Source organism: Anabrus simplex, chromosome 11, assembly GCF_040414725.1.
Source record: "Anabrus simplex isolate iqAnaSimp1 chromosome 11, ASM4041472v1, whole genome shotgun sequence".
Taxonomy (NCBI): domain Eukaryota; kingdom Metazoa; phylum Arthropoda; class Insecta; order Orthoptera; family Tettigoniidae; genus Anabrus; species Anabrus simplex.
Genome location: NC_090275.1, coordinates 96,100,392 through 96,126,614, shown reverse-complemented (window position 1 = coordinate 96,126,614; position 26,223 = coordinate 96,100,392). Strand labels below are relative to the sequence as shown.

Here is a 26,223-nt window from a genome sequence, read left to right as displayed (position 1 = left end):
GTCAAGCGACTCAGAAACTAATGTTACATTTGGTGGGAAAAAGATCCTTGGAAGTACTGCCTGTGGAAAAAATAAGCGAATGCATACTCTACAGGAGATAAATACAGTATTTTTTGAAAAAGGAAGTGTCCGTTAGGAGAGGTTTAATTGGAGTTTCTCGTCGCTACGGTGTGTCCGCGTCCGTAATAAAGGGTGTCCGTATAAGAGGGGTAAATTACTGATACACAACATGGTATTTAATTACGGACCTAGAAAATCGTCCGCCAATGAGGGGTGTCCGCCGGAAAGAGGTGTCCGTCAAGGTAGGTTTTACTGTATATGATTTAAAAGGTTAGGAAACTTATCTTGTTCAATTTATTTGCAAAATATGTTTTGAAGGAGTTATGAATGATTAAACACATGCGAACTACATTTCAGTCCGAACCGTGATTTTATTATTCATAGACAATTATATATAACACGTAGAAAATAAGTTTATTGATAAATGTTTAAATCTGACATTCAAATTACAGCTGGAACTTGCTTCTTTTGTCGTACTTGTGCAGCAATACGATCAAGATCTCGACGACCCTGAACTGTAAGCCTTCTTCCACCATCATCGGTCTTTTCAATCATTTTAAGCTGTTCCAAGGACTGTAGAGCCTTTCGTGCAACTCCACTAGCTCCTCGGCAGTAATGAGATGGGCACACACCATTCCTCTGGCGACCTAGACAAAATAATAACTGAATGTATGAATCAACAACAATCTCTCAAAAACTATTGTGTATCGAGTACTGAAAAAAAACAAAGTATTAACCAGAACATTCTAACAAGCAGGTTTGGCTAGTTTAAACCAGACGTTTTTTCAAACCATGACATGTAGATACCATTACAGCTGGAATTTTATGTTACTATAAAAGTAGCTCAATTAAATCATTCAATAATCTATTCATATTAGCCTTATGATTAATGAACCATTTCCTTAGGAACCTGGTCACAAATGGGAATCTCCATTACAAATGCTGGTGCAGGCTGTGAACCTGGAGCCGGAACACTGTATGAAGTTTAGTGACTGACGGAGTTTATGCGTGATAATTGTTGGGCTTTAGCTTTCAAGTATTTTAACTCTCTCAGTGCCAATCGCTGTGAGCGATCCTTAAAAAAAGAGCCTAATCTTGACACGACCATAAAAGAGAGTTCACACCTCTATGTTTTGACATGATTTTATTTTCTATCAATAACTGAGCGATGTTTAAAGTTCCTTGGCTTGTTTACGCGCGACTCGTAAAAGCATGGCGTCTAAGTGTAACAAGAGTGATTTAACAGAAGAGGAAATTAAAGAACTAATCAGTCCAGGAACTGTTGTGAAGCCTTTCTTTCTTCCAGTCACTATTAGTATCAACATCTTCACTATCACTGGCTTAGTTATATACAGTCACATTCCACGCAGGTATTAATTGTCCGAGGCGGAATCAGCTCTTGATTCGTCAACAAGATCAAAATCACTCTCCACGAAGTCCAAGAGGTCACCACTACACTCGCCAGTCATTAGCTATACGGCTAAATTTCATAATGATCTGAAAGTTAACCTGAATTTAGATGACCATTTTTTGTGCACTCTGATAAAGTTTTACTTTTAAATCTTTAAAAACAGAGAAGTTACATTCCTTTTTTCTGAAAGCCTACATTTTCCATTAGAACAGCCTGGCACTTTTAGACCGCACCTATACACTCATTTAATTGTGTTTACTTGTGTGATTGCCATTGTTATTGTGTTTTTTCAATATGCTACATTTTAGAATTTTTTTACACCCCTGCAGATATGTTTAGAACAAACAAAATGCATATCTTGGTTCTTGTATTATATTTGTGTGCCCTCCAGCATTCATTTTCACTCCATTTATAAGCATGAGGTAATAGGAAAAATAAAATTTTTCAACTTTTATTTCCTGAACAAATTATTTTAATTGATTAATAACATGAGGAATAAATTTCATAACGATCTGAAAGTTATCCTGAATTTAGATGACCATTTTTGTACTCTATCATCAAGTTTCACTTTCATATCTTCAAAAACAGAGGAGTTACATTCCTTTTTTCTGAAAGCCTACATTTTCCGTTAAAACAGCCTGGCACTTTTAGACTGCACCCTTACACTTCTGCCGGGCACTAAAAGTGTTAAGCACAGCAATTCACTACAACTGACAGGAAACATGATATTGTTTGGCTTTCATTTGGTGATGTTAAAAGGAATAGCAAAACATCCACACATGGAAGATAGACACATTGAAGATGATGCAGGCATGACATTGAATGAATTGTCAATTTTTTGTTTGTTAACCCATACAAAAATATTTCGAAGAATCAAAATACTTCCAATAATGTATTCAATGAGCCTTTGGGTGTGATGAGCCCACCCTAATAATAGTCTATAAGAAGCATCAATGTAATTCAGAACAAATATCTAAGGAGTACTCTACAAGCAACATGCATTTTGTGTCTCCAGGGAGCTGCAAGAAGTGGACTGAGATCAATGACCCACAGTCTGGACCTGGAGATCCATGGATAACGATGACACAAGAAGTGGTATTCAATAAATTAATGCAAATATATTCAAGAATGTTCTCTCTAGCATAATTTATAAACTAGAGAATTGAATACATTAAAGAACCTTTGCCTGAAAAATTTGTAAGTTGTTTGGTGACTTGCTGATGGACTCACAGGGCAGTGATGGGGATCAGGTGCTACGAGCAGTTAATTTCCAGTGTGCATTTATAGAGAAATTATTCAAGTCAACCTGGAACCTGTTTCCGAGTATCAAGAATAGACTGGAATAGTTGTGAATGAAACTGTAGGAATGATCTATATTTTAACTATTTCAGGTATTAGTAACATGGACTCGTATTGTGGTGCAGGACGCTAATTTGTAAGAGGAAATTAAATTTATATTTAAATCTGATCTAATTTTACCATTTGCATAATTATTTCTTTCATCACTTCTTCCTGAAATTCCAGAACATAAGACTATACAGGCAGAGACAAATTTAAATATTTACCACCAAAAATCTTGGTTACAGCTCCCACACCAACAGGTGATCTAAAATAGATGTGTCTTGCAAGGGCAGCACACCGGGTGTAGTACCAGTCTTCATCATAGGGTGCGAGTTCCTTATAGCGAGCACTCTTCACAAGATCCACCCACTCTGGCACCTTCATCTTTCCTGTCCTTTAAACATATAAATACACTATATAACCAAACAGGTTTTATCTCAAAGAATAATAAACGACGGTAGATTCAAAATCAAACAATTTATCAATAAATTAAGCAGGAAAATAGGAGTATCTTTACAACTAATGATTTTCAGATAGATTGAAAACTCTATAGGTTCAATCCATTCAACGAAGACATGCAATATCTGTAGACTAGGGTGGGCCGGAAAAAAAACAGCGGAAAAGTTGCGAATTGAGGAGAATAAAACGGGGTAAAAAAAAAACAAAATAGGTTCATTTTTTCCCGTCGTGCACGTGCTCAAAGTTTGCAGAAATTTGGGAAATGTTCGATAACGTTCTACCTTGCTTAACTTGGTCAATACAATATTTAAATGTAATAGCTCTAGTCGACTCTTACTCGAACCAATAATGATTTAGAAAAAATAATGGTTCAAATCGGTTAAGGTCTTTCGCTCGCGCAACAGCCATCAAATCTAACAAATTCTCGCGCTCGTCGTAACTATCTCGGGTCAAAGACGCTGACGCTCCACCCACGTACTATTCTCGCCACCAAGCCGCGCCAATGTTGTGTTAGTTTGCACTTATCCCTCGTGTTTGATGTGTGTTTCATTCACTCTTCCAGTTACTATTGTGGCAGTTGCATCTACTGTATTTCGATGTTTGTTTTGTGTAACTTTTGTGACTTAACGGTGGTATGCTACAGCTGTACCTAAGAAACTCATCACAAGACAGGTATTTTATTGACCTCTATTTGAAGCACCTAAAGACTTTTCATCAAACAAGCTTCCTACTTGTGAGGATGTGATTCGGTGTTGTTCACAGGAGACATACCACTTGGCGCTTAAAGTTAATAATAAGAGAGTCACAGTTTTTCACACGTTGTCAGTACAGTAGCTAACAAAATAATTGGTTTGTATCAGAAATCATCCATCCGAACGGTTACAGATAAGAGAATTGTGCAACTTATAAAAGCGTTGTATGATTAATATTGCAGCATTCGCAAATCATATACACTGGAACCTCGATTCTCCGTTTTTGGAGGGACCACGGGAAAAAACGTACAACACGGGAAAACGGAAAATCCGGGAACGAATGAACCATCAACAATTTGGCTAAACATCACAAAAATGAAATATGCATACCGTACTTATAATCTTGCAAAGACCCCTAAACCAAACCAAACTACAACTTATGAGGTGAAGCATGCACAGCGTGACGAATCTTCTCGGCCGTTATTCCGGCCTCTCTAGACTGGGGCCACCATCTCACCATTCAATTAGTTCTTCAATTAAAGGTAATCGTAGAATGAGTGAACCTGGAACCAGCGCTCATTGTTGTTCAGTCTTCAGCCCTAAGGCTGGTTGGATCCTCAACAGCTCTGCCATCAGCTGTCATAGATGGCCTAGGCATCACTGAGGAGGCGTACTAGGGAAATGAGTGAGGTAGTTTCCCGTTGCTTTCCTCACCGAGCCAGAAGTTGCTAATATATCAAGGTAAAAATGCCTGACCTGGGCGGTAATCGAACCCGGGCCCTCCGGGTGAGAGGCAGGCAAGTTAGACCGCGGGGCCGGCTTCGAAAATGAATTACCAGTACACGACTTAATCTCGAAACTTTACATTCAGTTTTACGGGGGAAACGTCGTCAATTTTGCTCTGAAAACTTCTTTCAGTTCAGCAACTTTGATCAGCCTGAGCCAGACTCTTCGAAAAATATAATACCTGTAACGGCGAGCCAAACAACAATCGACAAGTAGTTTTTAATTCTCTAATCTAATAAAATTAAGCACATTAGATACAAAAGCGCCCAACATGATGGCAAAATCCTCTTTTTTATCTTCCATTGTAATTTTGTCACCGATATACTGTTCTTAGTCAGTTTATGGAAATCTTGTACCGCATAAATCAGGCCTTCGGTACAGATACATCAGCTTTTCAAGGTTATGTTGAACTCGAAAATATGGTTTTGAATTGTTTCAAATATATCGATCTTCAAGTTCTCAAATGCATTAAATTCAATTCTGCACGTCACTAATCACAATCAAATTGGAAAGAGAAAAAATACCATTAACACTTCCGAAATTACGATTATTCGCGACCTTGAGCTCAGCTGGAAAGCGCGCTCACTGTAAAAGTCTGTGCGAGCGTGAATTTAAACAAAGCTTTAAATGTAAATTGCGCAAATAAAACGACTGCAGTTTTTACAACATTTTAACACAAAAACGTGAAATTCCCAGTCTTATATTAGGACGAAAACAATAATAGGCAATCCCAAAACCTTCCTTGACTTTATGTATGCAAAATGCAACATCTGTTCTGGTCTCGATAACATAATCGTGTACGATATTAAAATACTACAGTACTGTAAATCTGTGTTAAGTTACTTAAGAATTAGCAGTTTCAATTCCTGCCTGAAAGCCCAGTGACTATACAGTGCCCTGAGGGTAATGCCAAAAACCTGTTCGGCGATACACTTGGAAAAAGTAAAAAAATAAAGCATCTAACCCTGGACATAATGCAGACGTTTTGCAAGTACGAACATTTGACAAAATTTGTTCCGTCTGTTGAAATGCGCTCTGTCTCCTTCCAATTGTTGTGAACACTCTCTGCTTTATGATTTCCATGGATTCTCTAAACAATACCACCCGAATGCGATGCTAAGATGGTCCCTTATACAAGTTTGCCACCAATCGCTTTTCCAGTACAGTACTTCCTCAAATCACCGCATTGACGAGACGTTTACATCAAGATCCGCAATTATGCCGTAGCCGTCCTTTCGTGAGATGCAATTTCTTGAAAAATGTGTGATCGAAGATTTAGCATTTATGGGACTGAAATTTCTGGACGGTTGATCCAGGAAACCGTTTCTTTGAGGAACGGATAATGTGAGATTTTTACAACGTGATTTAATTAGGATGCTCGCGGGACCATGTAATTTGAACGAATAATATGGGAAAACGTAGTTTCCGGAAACGTATAATCGAGGTTCTACTGTACTCCGGATAAGAATAGTCGTTTAAGCAGAAAATTGATGAGTTTAAGTAAAAATGCTCCTTGATTTTTGACATAGCGGCTTGCAAATGCCCCATTGTTGTTAATTGCATTCGTAACAAAACCTCTGATTTATAAAACAAAATACCTGCTATTGAGCTAAGATTTGTTTACTTATTATGAGCACACGGAATAGGAAAAATTGGAGGGTTGGACATGTCTGAAACAAAGAAATGTATTCAATCACTGGAAAGGAGATCGCGTGACAGCCATTTAACTCTGGATGATGAATCTGAATCTCATCTGTTACAAAAGCAATTAACAATGGAGCATTTGCAAGCCACTACGTCAAAAAGCAATGAGCATTTTTGCTTGAACTCATCAATTTTCTGCTTAAACAAATATTTATTTTTATCCGCAGTACACGATTTTCGAATGCTGTAATATTTATCATGCAATGCTTTTATAAGTTGCACAATTCTCTTATCTGTAACCGTGCGGATGGATGATTTCGGATACAAACCAATTATTTTGTTAGCTACTGTACTGACAACGTGTGAAAAACTGACTCTCTTATTAACTTTAAGCGCCAAGTGGTATCTCTCCTGTGAACAACACCGAATCACGTCCTCACAAGTAGGAAGCTTGTTTTATGAAAAGTCTTTAGGTGCTCCAAATAGAGGACAATAAAATACCTGTCTTGTGATGAGTTTCTTAGGTACAGCCATAGTATACCACCGTTACACAAAACTTTCATAACACAAAACAAACATCAAAATACAGTAGATGCAAATGCCACAATAGTAACTGGAAGAGCGAGTGAAACACATCAAACACGAGGGATAAGTACAGACTAACACAACATTGGCGCGGCGTGGTGGTGACAATGGTACGTGGGTGGAGCGTCAGGGTCTTTGACCCGAGAGAGTTACGACTAGTGCGAGAATTTGTTTTGCTGTTGCGCAAGCGAAAGACCTTGACCGATTTGAACCATTCTTTTTTCTAAATCATTATTGGTTTGAGTAAGAGTCGACTAGAGCTATTACATTTAAATAATGACAAGTTAAGCCAGTAGAACATTATCATAAAAATATACATTTTTCCGAATTTCTGCAAACTTTAGAGCACGTGTGCAACCGGAAGAAATGAACCTATTTTGTTTCTTTTTTTACCCCGTTTTATTCTCCCCAATTCGCAACTTTTCCGCGGTATTACGACTTGGAAAAAAAGAATTCAAGTTTTTTCGGCCCACCCAACTGTAGACAGAGGGGTGATAAAAAGAACTGAAGTATGAAATTCGAAGGGTAGACAATTTAAACAAGGAAAACTAAATAAAATGTCTAATGTGTGGCTTGATATGGCTATCATCAGCTGCCATATAATCAGTTTATACGAAGGTTAGAACTTAAATAGTGGCAACTATTTATTTACAACAGATACAAAAGAGTTACATGTTAGCAACCTTTACTGTCCTTCAATGTAGTTCCCGGCATTGTGTATAACCCATTGCCAGCGATGTGGAAGTCGTCGTATACCTTTAGCAAAGCCTGTTCTTCTGTTGATCGTACGAATGGAGTGGTCTACTGCCCGTCGAATCTCTGCAACAGTTCTGAAGCGAATACCATGACGTGGTTCCTTCATCTTTGGAATCAAATCAAAGTCACAAGGACGTCGTCTTCACTGGCGTTCGTAGGACGACCTGCCCGATGAATGTCCGCCACAGTTTGCCGACCATCGTTGAAGGCTTTTACCCAACGTGCCATTGTTCTGTAAGGCAATGCAGATTCCCCGCAAGCCTTGTGAAGACCTTGATGACACTGTCGTACTGTACGACCTCTGGCACATTCAATCTTGCTCCAACTCCGTTGTTCATGTTTGGAAAACATAGGGACGTTACGTTAGACTGCTAGCTCACAAGTGACTGTGTTTCTCTCGCTTGTGCGCACGCAGGTGATGTGAAAGGGCGAGTCCATTTGCTCTTGGGGTAAGGTAGGTATGTAACCTACGTGTGCTATCAGCGACAATATTAGATTCCGTTGCATAGCATCTAAACAGCAGTGTTGCCACTATTTAAGTTCCAACCCTCGTATTATACTAGCTGTTGTACCAGTCACTGACAGGACAATCAATTAGTATATGTGCACGATTATGTTTTAGAATCCGCTATGTTGTGTTCCTTTTCTTGTTCCCGACTCTCTATATGAGAGCTGATTTAATACTTGTTTGTTCCTTCCCAATATTTCTACGTCTACTAAGGTACAACTGATAACATTTAACTTCCGAACTTGTGAGGTCTCCTTTAGTTTTATTGTAAGATTTAAGTTTTGGAAGAAACCCTTAAATTAAAAACCAAATGTAACATTTTCTAACAAGAAAGCCCGCGACTTTACTGCTTTTGATTCTTATGAAAGTTATTAACAATGCTTGTGATAAGGTAAACTTAACATCTGTCAAATACAATAAAGTTTCAGAGCTGCTCCTTCCTAGTTATTGAAAGGAAAACAAACTCTCCCCTATACTTAAGCAACCTGAAAGCACCTTTCGGTGAAATGTAAGATAAAAATTACTTTCATACGTTATCTAAGCTCAGATTGTATCAGAATATGCATCTTGTTTGAACAAAATAACTATAATAATGAGTATAAAAGACCTGTAAAATGGAAATTTAATACGATGGCACTTCATGGTAACAAAATCTTCACGACAATTTTCAATGCACTCTTGTTAATTTGTAATCGTCCTGTGTTCAACCAAATATCAACCAATGCCTGGCAAGTAGCAGGGTTTATTCCTATGGCTTCTCGTGTTCGATATTCAAATGTTCTAGCATTGGTTTCAATATAACAAGAAGCTGTAGTGTAGACAACTGTGAAGAAAATGCTTTCTTTCTTGTGTTGTGAAGCAATAACCACACGCATTTTCAGCTACATTACTGTGACGTGCCCTCATCACATTATAGTTTTGCAGGTAACTTTTTACTAATTGTTTATTTCAATAAGACATGTTCTGACAGGAACTCAGCAGAGATAAAGAAGCTTGATAATTTCTGTCTCATATTTTACCAAAAGGCAATTGCAGGTATCCTAACTACTGGGAAAGGTTCAGTTTTCCTTAGGGTATGTTTATGCTGCAGCTTTGCTGCTGGCACACAGATGCTCGCCCTAGCACCTCGCTGCTGGCAATAGCCAGGCTGTTCGTCGTGGAGCTTTTACCCTGCAGCAGTCCCACGCGCACGCTGCTGGCAGCTCACACGCGTAGTGGAAAATTCAAAACAGCGGAACTGATGGTTAAGGCTGTTTGTATTTTGCATAATTTGATTATAGATATAGAGGGGCTGAACACTTAAGACTACGAAGACGAACTTCCACAAGCTACCCCATCGAGGACAAACAACGCAGCTACAGCTGAAGCTTTTTAAGTGCGAAATAAATTCAGAGATTTTTTTAACGAGCGAGTCGCAGTTCTGTTGGTGAATGTATCTTACAATAATTCGGTGCACTGAATGTGTAATAAGTGTCAAGTGCCTCACCTGGATATTTCAGTGAATTTCTACTGCGGGAGTTGATTGAAGAATGAAATTACAAATGCTTAAGTTCGTAATTTAATAGCATACTTTTGAATATTGTAAAATAAGGGGTTATGGAGTATTTCATTTTGAATTTAGTTAAGTCTCCCAAATGCATTTACAGTTTAAAAAAAAATAACTGTCCAACTTTCCATGCAAAACTAGGTGCTTCATATAAAAAGCAAGAATAAAAGAACAAAGTTGACGTATTACAAGTCATTAACCTCATTTTTGGTCCGTATTGACGACAGTGATTACATACAATTTACAAAATATTCGTTTAATGTTAACCTAGTCAATACTTACAATACCACATTTTGTGGTTAAATAATTATAAAAAATAGAAAGATTGTGAACATGTTTCGCCCTTCTTAATGGGCATCATCAGCACAATGGATAACGTTAAAACAAATAATTACAATTAAGACTGTTTACAATTATTTTTTGGTCATATAAAATTGGAATGAGAAAGTGATGTTAAAAGTTATTTTCAATATCATGATTAAAAGTTTGACGTGAATGTTATAAACACAAGTTAAAACTATTGTAGTACAATTTTACAATATTGTCTAAACAATATATATATTGGTGAGAAGTTTTTTAATCGGCATTCGTCTGGAATTGAAATGGATCCTTTTCTTTTAACTTTTTGGTGAAAGTCAATATTATTGTCGTGTTAACCACCAAGTAGATTTGAAGAATAAAATATGTATAAAACATATGTTCCTACTGTAGAAAATTAGATCAGGAATGAACATTTGGTGTTTCTTCTTGAGTTAAACTGGTTAAAACACATTCAGGTGAGAATACGTTAAAATGGAATAAACGTTGAAAATTTTTTTCGATGCACTGGTTGGAATATTTATCACTATAACAGTAGTCTTCCCATTTGTTGTGTAAATCTCAATAGTTAGAATGTTGATAAATCGAATGCCGTAGAGTGTCTATCTTGTTCTGTTATTAGCGTTAATCATGATATTGAAAATAACTTATCACAACATTCTCATTCCAATTTTATATGACCAATAATTGTAAACAAACTTAATTGTAATTATTTGTTTTAAGGTTATCCATTGTGCTGATGATGCCCTTTAAGAAGGGCGAAACATGTTCACGATCTTTCTATTTTTTATAATTATTTAACCACAAAATGTGGTATTGTAAGTATTGACTAGGTTAACATTAAACGAATATTTTGTAAATTGTATGTGAAGTTGACGTAATCGTTCGGCATTCTTTTGCCACTTCATTCAATAGTTTGATGATGATGATGCTTGTTGTTTAAAGCGGGCTAACATCTAGGTCATCGGCCCCTGCTGCTCAGCTGTTTGACTACACAAGCAACAGTCAAACAGCTGGGTGCACTAGAATAAATGCAGGCAGGAGGAGAAAGGATATGTCAACAGACTTTCTTATGTAAACTTTGATGAAATTACCATTTGCATGTCACCAAAGCTTGTTTATCACCAATTTACAGAGTCCCTGCTTACGGCTGTACGGTTGCCCCACACTGGTTAAGACTACACGCAATTTGTAAATTCGACAAATTTTGAAGTTAAAATATTTAATGTAGGACAAAATTCATAACCTATAATCAAAAGTGCACATCAGTTTTGTCACTTTTATGGACGAATAGTATAATATTTAAGCCTAACCTCAGCTGTTTTTGAGAGTGTATTTAGATTCCAATTCCATACAGTATAATATGTGAAAAGTTACGCCAGTTATAACAAAATGTTTGAATGTATATACAATGAATAATTTGAAAACATTAAGCAATTCAACAGACTGCAAATGTATTGAAATTGTATTTTAAATATTAGAATAAGGTTTTAAAGGTTAAAACTTAATTGTTATTTTCAATAAGATGACGTAATATACAAATGTTTTAATATTTAAGAGTTTTTTTCAAAGCTTATTATGGATAAGTTTGTCAATGGCAAACCATAAGTGTAAGTTCTAAAACAATGTTATCATTTAACCTTGTAAGAATATTTATAGCTTAAGATGTTCAAAATATGAACGAAACATGTCCTAGGTTTTAATGTTTAAGCAACAAAATAAGGATGAGATCCTAATTTTATAATTGCTTTTAATGTATTGAGTAGGTGGATACAAAAGTTTTGTTTCTCCTTTTAATAGACTTTCAATATGGAAAAATGAGGTTAGTCTCTTGCAAGACCTATGGAAGTCGCGGTAGGAGACGTGGTAAATAACACAGCATGCTCAGCTTGGTCAATTTGATTGCTCCATCTAATGATGGAATTATAATGATGTATTGAATTAGGTGGATACACTTAATTTGTACCTTTGTAAAGTTTACCAGCAAATGGCGAGACACCACAAAATTTCCTTCTTCCAAGGCTCCAAAGAGGAAAAAAAATTATGGAGCTACTTTGAACTTCAATGCTGCTCAAATCAAATATGGATTTTAAAATATTTAGAGAGAGAGAGAAAAAAAAGCTTGTTTTTACAGGACAACAGTTTATAATATGGGACGCAAAATTTTTACCTCAAATACGGGACAGGTGGCAACCCTAATTACACCCCAGAGTCAAAACAACTAAGCATGGAGAGGCGATGAAGAGACGAAGCAGGTCCGGTCAAGGCCAAAACACGTCCATCTGCTGGAAAGGTGCTTGCAACGGTCTTCTGGGACTCTGCAGGCATTTTGCTGGTGGATTTTCTTCACGAACAACAGACAATGCGGCCTATTACTGCCGCCGCCGTTTGGATTAAGCAAAAGCAACCAATCGGAAACTTAATTTTTCTACATGGTAATGCAAGACCACATACTGCCGCTTTAACGCAGGAAAAACTGGAGGAAATTCACTGGACACCTCTGGAACACCCTCTGTACAGTCCAGATTAATCACCCTGCAACTACCACTTGTTTGGACCACTCAACAAGACCTAGGAGGACAGCAGTTCGATGATGTAAGTGCAGAAGAGTTTATACGCAAATGCAGAGGTGCCAACCTTTGAAATGGCTTTTCCGTAATTCCCCTCCTCTACCCTCGGAAAAAATTTTGGAGTCAAATCCATAATGTAATAATAATGTAATGTTATTTGTTTTACGTCCCACTAACTACTTTTTTATGGTTTTCGGAGACGCCGAGGTGTCGGAATTTAGTCCCACAGGAGTTCTTTTACGTGCCAGTAAATCTACCGACACGAGGCTGAAGTATTTGAGCACCTTCAAATACCACCAGACTGAGCCAGGATCGAACCTGCCAAGTTGGGGTCAGAAGGCCTGCACCTCAACCGTCTGAGCCACTCAGCCCGGCAGGAGTCAAATCCAAAGCATACTCATCCCTTCTGGATAATGACACCCTCTTTGCCCTTCCCAACAACAATCTATTCTAAGATATATCCTATTACACCATAAATTTGCACATTACGAGTTCTGTCATAAAACATTCTTAGTAACTTGTTTCCCCACGCAGCAGGTGCTTTTGTGTGGGATTTTTCTCGTAGCATTCTTCCCCCCTGTGAGGAGATTTTCACCTCATGAACAATAAGCGATTCCAGTGTAGATGTGATTATTGTAGGCCTGAAGTCATTCTGGTTTTTTTTTTCCTATTAACAATGAAAACTCTTTCTGTGGGAGACTTAATGTCAGGTACACTTAATACTGCAATAATACAAGATTACATTTTTTACTGAATAGGAGAGTAGAGTTACTTCATTCGCAATGAATTTCACGACGCTCGTGTGCAGCGAAAGGAAGTGACGATCGAGTAAGTATTGTTGCCAACTCACAAAATTTGAAATTTTTTTCCGTAGAAATTATACTTTCGGTATAATGTTGCTTTTCCGTAATAATTTACCCTTGGACCGTAATGCCGTAATCGTCAGGGCAAATCCGTAATAATTACGGATAATCCGTAACAGTTGGCACCTCTGCAAATGTCTCCACACATGTCCCTCTTATTTATATCAGGACGGCATAAAAACTTACCAATCCGATGGAGAAAATGTGTATCGAAGGCAGAACACTATGTAGAAAAGTGATCTTTATATGTGTTCTTTTTTTTGTTGATGCAATAATTTTTTTTTTAAAATAATTCCTGTTTATATTTGATCCACCCTCGTATCCCCAATCTGACATTCAATTCCCTTGCATTTCTTACTTACTGACATCAATTTAATCTTGGAAAGGCTAATTTTTCACACCATGCTCACTGCACCTATTTTTAAGTTACAAGACATTAGACTGCAGGCTTTTGGCACAATCTGCCATTAAGACCAAATCATCAGCATAGGCCAGATTGCTTAATACATTTCCACCCAACTGAATCCCTCCCTGCCACTTTATACCTTTCAGCATATGATTGATGTAAACTATAAACAACAAAGGTGAAGATTGAAGCCTTATCTAACCTCTGTAAGTACCTTACACCAAGAACTCATTCTACCATCAATTATCACTGCATCCAAATTGTCAACATAAATGACTGTAGAAATATAGAATCTGACCTGCCCAGGATTATAAAATATGTTAGTTTCAACGCTGCTATTCTTACCTAGAAATAATTCTGGAGGAGAGATGTGTTCATTACGCCTGCCAGGGTCCAACTAACCCACCCCTAGAAGTACATTTACTTTTATAACCTAAGTTAGTTGTCCAGGCGCCATTATCCATTGCTTCTGCCAAGGATCACGGGCACTGGCAGACATTACCAACCACTGCAAAAGAAAAAAATAAAGAGGCCTGCGGAGTTTGAAAATGCCATGGCGTCGAGCAGTAACCTCACACTCTGTCAATTCCTTCTTTAACCTCGGGGCTTACGGCAAGAAAAAAGGTCATTTATTAGCTTTAATGTATTTTTGCACATCCAGGCCAATCTCTGTCAGGAGTACAGTCACACTTCCTTCGAGAGGCTTTTCTCTACCGCCGCTGCGCATAATGTCCACACGGCAAGAAAAAAATATAGCCATATCAAACCAACAACCAACCAGCCCTACTAGTGGAAACCTAAGTATTAAACTAAGGGCAGTCACTTTGTATGCGCCACGTAGTGGTGACTCGTGTTACTAACGTTGCGGGGCAGATTCTATAGTTATGCCTAAATGCTATTCGGTTGATTTTAATAATCTACCCTTAATCTCATAGTCCCACAGTATGACAAACAACTTTTCCCTCTGTACTAGGCCATATGCTTTATCTAGATCTACGAAACAAACATACTTATTCCTTTCGTAGGCTTTTTTCAATTACCTGGCATATACTGAAAATCTGATCCTGACAGCCCCTCTATGGTTTGAAACCACACTGGTTCTCATCCAACTTCCTCTACATCACTGCTTGCACCCACCCTTCTAACATACCAGTGAACACTTTGCCTGGTATACTGATCAGAGAGAGACCTTGATAGTTTTCGCAATCCTTCCTGTTCCCTTGTTTATTGATAGGTGCCATTACTGCTTTTGTCCAATCAGAAGGTATCTTACTAACACTCCATGCTAATTTCATTATTCTATGAAGCCATTTCATCCCTGCCTTTCCACTATATTTCACCATTTCAGGTCTAATTTAATCTATTCTTGCTGCTTTATGACAATGGAGTTTATTTACCATCATTTCCACTTCATCAAACGTAATTTCACCATCATTGTCCTTTCCATGCACTTTTTGGTTGTTCGTGATGTCACCAGGAGGATATCCTTTTATGATGAGAAGATTTTCAAAATATTCCTTCCACCCGTCCAGATTCCTTGGGATCTATTATGATTACACTTGAATTACCCAAAACACAATTCATTTCCTTTTTCCCTCCCTTCCTGAGATTCTTTATTATTATCATCCAGAAAGGTTTCCCCTGTTGCTTGACCTTGCCTTTCCAGGTTATTACCAAAATCTTTCTAAGGGCCGAATTCACAGTCAGCACTTATACGTAAGCGGAGCCCTTAAGTAATAACGGATCACTTATAATAAGTATTCACTTATATGAGTTTACATTTCATAGACAGCACTTAAAGAGCACACTCACTGATACAGTATCAATGGAGATGTGGCAATGCTGTATTTTATGCCCATGCTTCCTGGATCGTGTAGTTCTGGCTACCAAATAGTGGGATGATCAATTGTGTTTTGTTTATCAGAGAACAATGCGGTGACCGAGCGCAAACTTTCTGGGGTTAAAAGATCGTCTATATTGTATTCGGTTATCACAATGGATAACAGCGAGGTGAGACGGCACCTGCAAGAACTTTTGTGTGTGCTAGGGGCTTTACGTCGCGCCGACACAGATAGGTCTTATGGCGACGATGGGATAGGAAAGGCCTAGGAGTTGGAAGGAAGCGGCCGTGGCCTTAATTAAGGTACAGCCCCAGCATTTGCCTGGTGTGAAAATGGGAAACCACGGAAAACCATTTTCAGGGCTGCCGATAGTGGGATTCGAACCTACTATCTCCCGGATGCAAGCTCACAGCCGCGCGCCTCTACGCGCACGGGCAAGAACTTTTATCGAAGTACATGCACATAATATAGAACAAGCAGATTGACGCAGTTTCTCATCAGAATATGAATGACGTGGGAAAAACTTGTGGAAAATGCAAACTACGAAAATGCCCAGAGTTTAATTTTCTCCTTAATATGTTTATAGTTACCCAGGTACTCGAACCTATACAAATATTCATCCAAATGTACAATATCTATCCTTACAACGCTTTTAATGATTTGACACATATATCTGTACCCGTTACGTTGTAATAGGCCTAATTACTTCCCCAATAAAATGTAAATATTATGTTGTGATGTGTGATGCCAAAATTTCAGGAACTTCTGATATAAACTGGCAAACGATTGGTTGACTAACCTGATATAATTAGCACAAATCAACCTTAAAATAAATGGTGGTAGTGCAACACATTCATTTTTCTTATAACTCAGTATAGTTCTTTGCTATTCCATAGGCCTAGTGTCTTGATAACTTATCAACTTGTAACACGTTTCCAGTCAATTAAGCGAAATACTGGTAATAACAATAACCTGAAATTAAGAGGTGGCATAAAATCTCAAAACAATATCTTCATGTTATGACAAGCAGAGATTGGATGGGCCCAAATAAGAACATGCGCAGTGCTATCAACAGGCTGGCTGTATTATCCGCGCACTTTTTAGTGATAGATTTACACCCTAGTGCTGAAGTGGTCGACTTCGGTTATTTTCGAGATTCGTATTGGCAACCTTTGAAACACAAACTAAGAATCGCTTATCATCGCTGTGCGACATCTGGCGTACACTTTAAGTACTCGTACTGTTGTTGTTTACACAGCAAAGCCAAACTATAGAATTCATGCTAGGAACACGTTTCGCAACGGGAAATGTTATATAGTATTATATATTGTGTGTGTGACAGAGTTGTTTGCTTAAAATAATAAAGGTTTATAAAATTCATATCGATCGATCATATTATCGATTCAATTCAGATTTCATTTCCATTCAGTTGGCAGTATTAACGGAACTCTTCTTACTTCTCCAATGAGTACAAAAATCTATCACTAAAAAGTGCGCAGATAATACATGGATTTCATCATAAGCTATGTGTAAAAGAGATATATCACAAACCAAGTGAAGAATGCATATGCAAATCATGTGGGAAAATATGTGAACAATACCACTTCAAAAGTGTAGCAAAAGAGAAAAGACCTTACATGAATATAGTAAAGAGTAGAACAATTTATATATGGCCATTGGCTGCAATAAAACTTTATTAATGGCGAGACAGTGATTCCTCTAGAGGTTATGTTCACTCTCTCAATGAAAGGAACAAGAATATTCTCTCAATTTACTAAAACAAAACCTTCTTTAAATTGTTGGTCATTTTCCATCTCTTCTGTGTGCACGAAAAGCATTCTGTGAATGAAATGAACATATTCAGCAAAATCATTATCCTCCATCTTGCTGCAACATAAGTGAGTCACTTAAGTGTGTGGGAGGTCCACTTATAGCAATAAGTAGGGTAATATAAAATGAAACCTGGCTTATAAGGGGCACTTATGTATAAGTGGGACCCTTAAGTAATAAGGGATCACTTATAATAAGTATTCACTTATATGAGTTTACATTTCATAGACAGCACTTGAAGAGCACACTCATTGATACAGTAAGTATTCGCTGGAGATGTGGCAATGCTGTATTTTATGCCTATGCTTCCTGGATCGTGTAGTTCTGGCTACCGAATAGTGGGATGATCTATTTTGTTTTGTTTAAGGAAGGACATCGGCAAAATTTTTTAGGTTAAAAGATCGTCTACCGGTATATTATATTTGGTTATCAGAATGGATAACAAATCAGCAAGGTGAGGCGGCACCTGCAAGAACTTGTGTCGAAGTACATGCACATAATGGGTGATATGAATAAACCGGAGACGTGTCTCTTGTCTCATAAATATTAAGACATGTCTCAAATGTATATGAATAAAAAAGCGATGTCTCAGCAGTGACCTTTGCTCCTTGAGACACAGCTCGTTAGCGGATTCTCTCGGAGACACAACTCCAAATGTATATGAATAAACTGGAGTTTAGTCTCTCTGAATGGAGACTGGTCTCAGAATTTCTTGAGACAGCCCAGAAGGTGACTCAAGCCGATAGAATCAGGCTGAAAACGTGATGGCGGAGTTTATGATGGTTTTACAACGGAGAAGAAAAATTTATAAACCACGAAGAAATTCTCTCGAACATGATTATAAAGATCTCTACCGTTACGGAAAGAAAATGTGGAATGCTTAGCACATTTTCTGGAGCGAATACACGAGACATTCATATAATAATAATGATAAAGATGATGACGATGATAGCCATTTGCGGTAGGATTTACATGCATCATAAAGTCTAAAATGTTCAAAATCAAACCAGAAATATGCAAAACCGTACAACATACACTTGTAATAATTTTCTTAGTAATTATTACATTACTTTAATTATTCTTAATCTATTCTACATTTGTGATTTTTTCTGTACGTTGAAATTTTTTCTATTCACAACACGACTAACATTTTATAAATAAAATTAATTCACAATCACGGAAAAGGCCGAAACGAAACATAGCTATGTTTAAGATATGACTTACAATTATTCAAGGTTTTCATTATTCACTTTGTCCTGCTCCTTAGCTGAATGGTCAGCGTGGTACTTTTCGGTTCAGGAGGCCTCCGGGTTCGATTCCCTGTCGTGTCAGAGATTTTAACGTTAAATCCTCAACATTCCTGCAACTCACACACAACAATATCCTCCACTAGAATAACACGGCAGATGACACCCATCCTCGTCGGAGGGTCTGCCTTACAAGGGCTGTACCGGGCTAGAAATAGCCACACGAAATTATTACCTATTATTATTATTATTATTATTCACATTTTGATATCTGGAAGGATATTTTTTCAAGTCTGAAAATTATCGCTCTCTATCACATGTTGGCCAAATGGTATTGAACGAATGTGCGAGTATCCTTGGTCCTGGTGTAAGCTATCCCATTTATGTTTAAGTGCCGTAAAATTCCCTGCCCATGCCTTTTTCGATTGCACTGTTTCTAAGTTTATTTAAAAGTTTCAACCGGCGGCTCGTGCCCTTGAAAAAAATATGCTGTAACTGGCTTCACAACATTTAACAAATTCGCATAATGACGTTATTCAGCCAATGATTTGCTGCCTCTATGAGTGCTGCTCTTTCTCAACCATCGTACCAAAATCTCACTTGCGCCGAATACTACGAGGGAAGCATTTGGTTTGGATCAGACAGATTTCGATGAAACTTCCATTAATTGTCAATCTACCTGTCTTAAATTTATTGCTGATATTCACTTTGTCATAAAATCAACGACATTGTTATAATTAATTGCTAAAGAACAGCTGGGTGGTTTGCAGCTGTATTGACCTCGTATGCACTGTAGAAATGCACTGATAGTTCTATTTTAAAGTTACATTAAACAGTGCGCTATAGAGTGAAAATTAGATTTTGCTCGTCAAATCCATTTTACTAACATGCACAGTATATGAATATTTCAAAATATTAGGCTTTTAATACTTCTTTGTCGTTTACAATTGAGGCTAAAATATGTAATATGAAATCATCGTCATTTGTATATAAACTTGCATGCTACAAATAGCCTTAAACTTTCGGATTCTTGTTGAAAGTGATTAATTTTGTCACACTGCGGGTAACCTATATAACAACGTCATGCAGCGATGTTCTGATGTCTAAATTGACCATCCTACCATGTTTCATTGAAATCGCTGCCATCTACACATCACGTTCCATTTAAAACTGGAGCAAAAATTTACTGTCAATAAATACCGGTACGAAAATGTTATTTCACGGCAGAACGGTTCTCACCATTGAGTTCCGGATGTCTTAGCTCATCATGTTACTAAGTTTCATTGCAATATGTCCGGTCCAAATCAAACAACTCCCTTCGTTTATCAATATGGATAGCATTTTGTATTGTTTCTGAGTTTGCAATTTAGAGAGTTTATGCAACAGTATATAGGTATTGGTAGTATATTATATACCGGGTGAGTTGGCCGTGCGGTTAGGGACGCTAGGCTGTGAGCTTGCATCCGGGAGGTAGTGGGTTGAAGCCCCACTGTCGACAGCCCTGAATATCGTTTGCCGTGGTTTCCCATTTTCACACCAGGCAAATGCTGGGACTGTACCTTAATTAAGACCACGGTCGCTTCCATCCACTCCTAAGCCTATCCCATCGTCGCCATATGACCTATCTGTGTCGGTGCGACGTAAAACAAATTGTAGAAAAAGTACATTATATGCAGAAACACCCCTAGCTATGCACAGGTATGGTCAATAAACTCTTCATATTCGTGAAGAATGAAGTACGAAGCGTGTGCTAAAAAGTGTTTGAGTAATTTTCAATGACCGCAGAAAATTATGCATTTGTATGTGGATCTTGAATGTGATGATAAATACAATATAACTTCTTACACAATATCTTGAAGGAAACTTACAAGAAAAGAAACCTTAAATCAGTCGTTCACAAGCTGGGGTTCAAGTATACCAAGTGTACGAGCCACTATGTTTATGTAAGCCTGGAAAGAATTGAAATAAGAACTAGTGATTATTGAATATTGATTAATACGAAAGGTAGCCTATAGTTTGCAGAATAGGCTCCCAAGTGAAACAACTGAAGAAGAAGAAAAGTCTGTCAAGAACTATTCTAAATGAAAAAAATATCGGTGGGTGTTCCACTTCGGTTGTACTTGTTTGTTCTGCTCGTTTCTCCCTTTCATGTAAAAGATTTTCCATTTGCAGTTGCAAAATCTGTTTTTGCACTGATATGAGTTGTTCTGTTTTTTCGAGAACACACTGTCGCTTTTCAATCTTTTTCGCTTGTAAATCTAACACTTCCATCTGTTCCAACAAAACCACTTTTTGTAGTAATTCACTCGTCAGCTGACAGATACCAGAGCCAGTGTACGAGACTCGTCTCAAGCGGAAGGAGACAAGTCTCGTTAGCGAGAAACAAACTTTATTCATATACATGACGAGTTCTGTCTCGCAAGTGACTTCCGTCTCAATCCTCCTTCGAGACTTGTCTCCGAGTTACATCTCATTTTTATTCATATCACCCAATATAGAACAAGCAGACCGATGCAGTTTCTCATCAGAATATGAATGCCGTAGGACTTCTTGTGGACAATGCAAACTATGAAAATGCCCAGTCTAATTTTCTCCTTAATATAATATGTTTCTAGTTATCCAGGTATATGAACCTATACAAATATTCATCCAAATATAGAATATCTAGCCTTACAACGTGTTTAATGATTTGACAAATATATCCCTAGCCGTTACATTGTAACAGGCCTAATTACCTTTGATGTGTGATATCAGAAACATCTGATATAATCCAGCAAATAATTGGTTGACTAACCTGATATAATTAGTACAAATCGACCTTAAAATAAATGGTATTAGTGCAACACGTTCATTTTTCTAATAACTCAGTATAGTTCTTTACTATTCCATAGGCCTACAGTCTTGATGACTTATCAACTTTTAACACGTTTCTAATTAATTAAGCGAAATACCGGTAATGATGATGATGGTGATAATAATAATAACCTGAAATTAAGAGGTGGCATACATCTCAAAACAATATGTTCAATAATGGTTAGATAGTGAGTCCTCTAGACAGAGGTTATGTTCACTCTCTCAATGAAAGGAACAAGAATGTTCATAACTCTCATTTTACTAAAATGAAACCTTCTTTAAATTGTTGGTCACATTACATTTCGACAGAATTTTCCATCTCTACTGTGTGCACGGAGAGCATTCTTGAATGAAATGCAACCTATTCAGCAAAATCATTATCCTCCATCTTGCTGCAACATAAGTGCGTCACTTAAGTGTGTGTGGGAGGTCCCCTTATAGCAATAAGTGTGACACTTAAGTAGGTAATATGAAACGAAACCTGGCTTACAGGGGGCACTTATGTATAAGTGCTGTCTATGAATTCGGCCCTAAGACTTCTTTTCGGATCCAACAAGTACTTCTTTCTCTGTTTCTTTCAGCTACGCACATTTCCGTCTGCATTAATCCTTGTTTGGAGCCATTTCTGATGTCTTCTTTTTGCATTTACAAACTGCTCCCACTTTATCAGTCCACCAAGATGTTTGTTTCCATCTCTTCTGTGTGCACGAAAAGCATTCTGTGAATGAAATGAACATATTCAGCAAAATCATTACGCATTCACTTGCTGTTTCTACTACACCATTCCTATATGCCACCCATTAAATCTGCATATTATCCATTGTTTGGAACTTTTCAACTAATCATATCCATGTACCTCTAATTTCCTCGTCCTAGAGATTTTCTACCCTTATCTGCTGAGATATTTCACTTTCTCTACCCTAGGCCTAGAGATACTTAGTTCACTACAGATCAGATAAGGGTCGGTCATAAACGAATAGGTGGATGTAAAAAAAAAGAATTTCATAATTTTAATATATTATCTTCAATACGGTTACATTATGTGATTAATTACATGTAAACCCGCGCGTTCCCGACAGATTTCGTGAATTCAAAATCGGATAAGATGTCTTATGGATCTTGTGCCTCTACCCTCCCATCTTTAGCGGTGAATAGCCTTATGCTTGAAGAATGTATTCGGAACTGCTAAATTCACACTACCACGAAAGTCCAGCAAATGCTTCCCATTCCTATTAGCTTCCATATCTTCCCCACATTTACCAATCACCCTTTCGTATCCTAACTCTATTTCCAACTCTTGCATTAAAATCGCCCATTAGTACTATCCTATCCTTGCTGTTGACCCTGAGTAGAATGTCACTCAATGCTTCATAAAACTTGTCAACTTCATACTCATCTGCACCATCACGTAGTGAATACGAGATCATTCTCATTCTAATTCTTCCAATTGCCAAATCTACCCACATTGTTTACTTATTTACGTGCCTAACAGAGACTATGTGGCGTGCAATAGTCGGCCTATCCTTGATGAACAGACCTGCCCCACAAACACCCGTCAAGTACACTTTATAATCTCCTATATCTTCCTCAGTATTTCCCCTTACCCGAATGCCATTTACTCCTAATACATCCAGATACATCATCTTTGTGGACTCAGCCAGTTCTTTTTTCCTCCATAGGCCCCGTTGAATTCCATTTTGTTCGTCAAGGATTCCCATGCGAGTGGGACTCCATTATTCCCATAGGTCCAAGGCTCGCTTAAAACATTCTGAGCGTGCTCGGTGAAAATTCTGTGAGGAAGGATGCTACCCTCACCTACTCATAGTACAAGTGAGGCTCTCTCCTCGGTAAAACTTTACTTCCCGCAGCCCAACGTTTATGACATTATAGGGAAGTGAAAATAATGTAAATCTTACTTGGAACTCCTTTTAGAGGAGAGATGTGTTCATTGCCATGTCTAGGAACCCACCAGCCCGCCCCGAGAAATATATTTACTTTTATAACCTAATAAAGAGCAGTAGCCGCCATCCTCCATGGCTCAAGTAGTTTCTTGCATTCTCATTGGTCATGGTGAACGGAACGTGACGTCACTGCCATCAATGCTGATAAATACATTGCGTTACCAACCCAGCCTAAATAAAAGCACAAACAAAAAAACACCATGTAAAATTACAATGCGGCTTTAACCGTCCGGACCAATGGTCTTGTCCAGGTCTTATCCTAACCGTCCGCACGGCAAGAACCAGTCCAGACCAATCTTGTTTCCACATGAAACTAGAGGCGTAGAGCCGCTTCGCGGCTTCTAACCGTCCAGACCAATGGCCTTGTCCACGGCAAGAATCCTAACCGTCCAGACCAATTGTCTTGTCCACGGCAAGAATTCTAACCGTCCAGACCAATCGTGTTTCCACATGAAACTAGGGGCCTAAGGCCGCTTCGTGGCTTCTAACCGTCCAGACCAATGGTCTTGTCCACGGCAAGAATCCTAACCGTCCAGACCAATAGTCTTGTCCACGGCAAGAATCCTAACCGTCCAGACTAATCGTCTTGCCACCAGCTATCGAAGCACCTCACTCATTAGTTCCTCCGTACAGAGGTTGGCAGCTCTGAGCATAGCTTCACAACATCCTTCCCGAGAAGGCCGCGAGCGTGTAAACAAACGACAGTCGTTCCGCGCGCAGCTGAATGTAGCGAGTGCTGGGCTGCGAGAAGTACAGCATTGATCTCTCCTCTAATGGGTTAGGGACCACTGGTAGAATGTACAGTCATAACCACCTGAGCACAAGGAGAACCATGACGTCCCGAGATGTCCACTCCCATTCCATAGCAACTTTGCTGGTTGCTTTACGTTGCACCAACACAGATAGGTCTTATGGCGACGATTGGACAGGGAAAGGCTAGGAGTAGGAAGGAAACGGCTGTCGCCTTAATTAAGGTACAGCCCCCCAGCATTTGCCTGGTGTGAAAAATTCCATAGCAACTGGTATCCCAACTCTCAGGATCAACCGTTGCCCATAGTTCACAAACTAGAACGTGACTACAGTAACCCACACCATGAACCATATGGCCTACTTATTGCAACCAAATTATATTCTAACCTGGAATACATCAAATCCCCTTAATCAGGGAGGAGCTTCACTCTATGTCATAGCTAATCGGTGATGCCAAATGTACTTGTGGCAAGTGCACTGCTGCTGGCCTATTATGACTTGAATTTCCCCTCCAGTATTGAAATATGATCACTTTCATGCCAAGATTCTTAAACTGTAAGATTATAACAGTTGAGAATTGCAGCTAACTTCTTTTGTACACAATAGCAAATGAGTACTGACAAATGGTAACTCTCACTGGCAGTTTACCCTCTTTTCTGCATAACTACCACTCTCTAACCCCATGGATTACAATTATGAATGTAATTAAGAAAAAGCAAGAATGACATGGACTATATACGAAAAGTCATACACATGTATTGAGTATAAACTGAAGTGGTGTAACTTCGACACTCCGTAGTTTACTGTTTACTACCATTTCCACTTTTCAACAATTACTCCATATGATCACCCCCACCACCAACCGAAACACTTTCCAAAAGAAATTCCCATACATCAGCCAAGTCCTATAACTAGTTAGTGAATAAAACCGAGAGCGAGAAAAATTCAACCACATGTGTTATATGTGCTACAATATGTGATATAGGTTATGGAACTCACTTTTTCAGGAAATCCGAAAATGCCTTAACGAACTTCTGCTGGTCTACGTCCTTGAGCGTAACCGAAGGCATCTGAAAGATAAATTGATTCCTCTCATATAAATAACTTCTTAAATACTGATATACCCTACACACATTGTCAACATGGCCGAGCGACCATGCTTTCCATACAACATGCCTGTTATAATTGAACAGAAATAAGCCAAACGATCAGGTACGAAAATTAAGCAATACAAGACACAAACAACTCAACTATACTTAACAAACTGCCAAATTTAGTTAAATATAGTAAACATAACACGTGCACTAGATCTTACAGTTTACGGCGATACACGCAGCAACCGGAAGAGGGTGAGAAACACTAGAAGATCGATATACATAAGAATCAAGGTACGTTCAGAATATATTGGTCTTATCGACCAACTTACTCATCAAATCAACTACAAGGCGTTTTGCCAACACTTAGGTTGGGTTGATTTTGACCATTTTGACGCAGGGTCAGATATTATTATTGTTATTATTAATATTATTATTGCCGTGTGCGAACACTACAAAATTGACTTCATCTGGCTGTCTGCTCGTCAATTTTGACGTTTTGTTTTACTCTAGGCCTACTAGATGGCAGACCGAGTGAACCAAAACTCCCTTGTGCGTCTATGGCTGAGATTTAATACATTTTATCGGGTAAACACCGAATGTGTCACTGATCTCGTACGACATGGAGTGTCGAATTGACTTCTTCAGCCCTTCGAAAACCCGACTGCCTCTGCCAGGTTTGAACCCGCTATCTTGGCAACT

The 26,223-nt window shown here is 38.3% G+C and overlaps 1 protein-coding gene across 1 annotated transcript; it reads right to left on the bottom strand.

Annotated features, from left to right (window-relative positions):
* Nucleotides 1–407: 407 nt before the first annotated feature.
* LOC136883519 (small ribosomal subunit protein eS19) lies at nucleotides 408–25,821 on the bottom strand. The gene is made up of 4 exons (XM_067155883.2): nucleotides 25,743–25,821; nucleotides 25,427–25,497; nucleotides 3,037–3,206; nucleotides 408–707 (listed from the first exon to the last, which is right to left on the bottom strand). The coding sequence occupies exons 2-4, from the start codon at nucleotides 25,495–25,497 to the stop codon at nucleotides 502–504; spliced, it is 447 nt and encodes a 148-aa protein (XP_067011984.1). The 5' UTR covers nucleotides 25,743–25,821; the 3' UTR covers nucleotides 408–501.
* Between the last annotated feature and the right edge of the window lie 402 nt (nucleotides 25,822–26,223).

Excerpts from the sequence above, each read along its gene's own strand:
- LOC136883519 (XM_067155883.2), bottom strand. The coding sequence starts at position 25,497 with ATGCCTTCGGTTACGCTCAAGGACGTAGACCAGCAGAAGTTCGTTAAG. Across the intron at positions 3,207-25,426 it reads TTTTCGGATTTCCTGAAAAA|GACAGGAAAGATGAAGGTGC; the intron begins GTGAGTTCCATA and ends ATATGTTTAAAG. Across the intron at positions 708-3,036 it reads TGTAACCAAGATTTTTGGTG|GTCGCCAGAGGAATGGTGTG; the intron begins GTAAATATTTAA and ends TATTTTGTCTAG.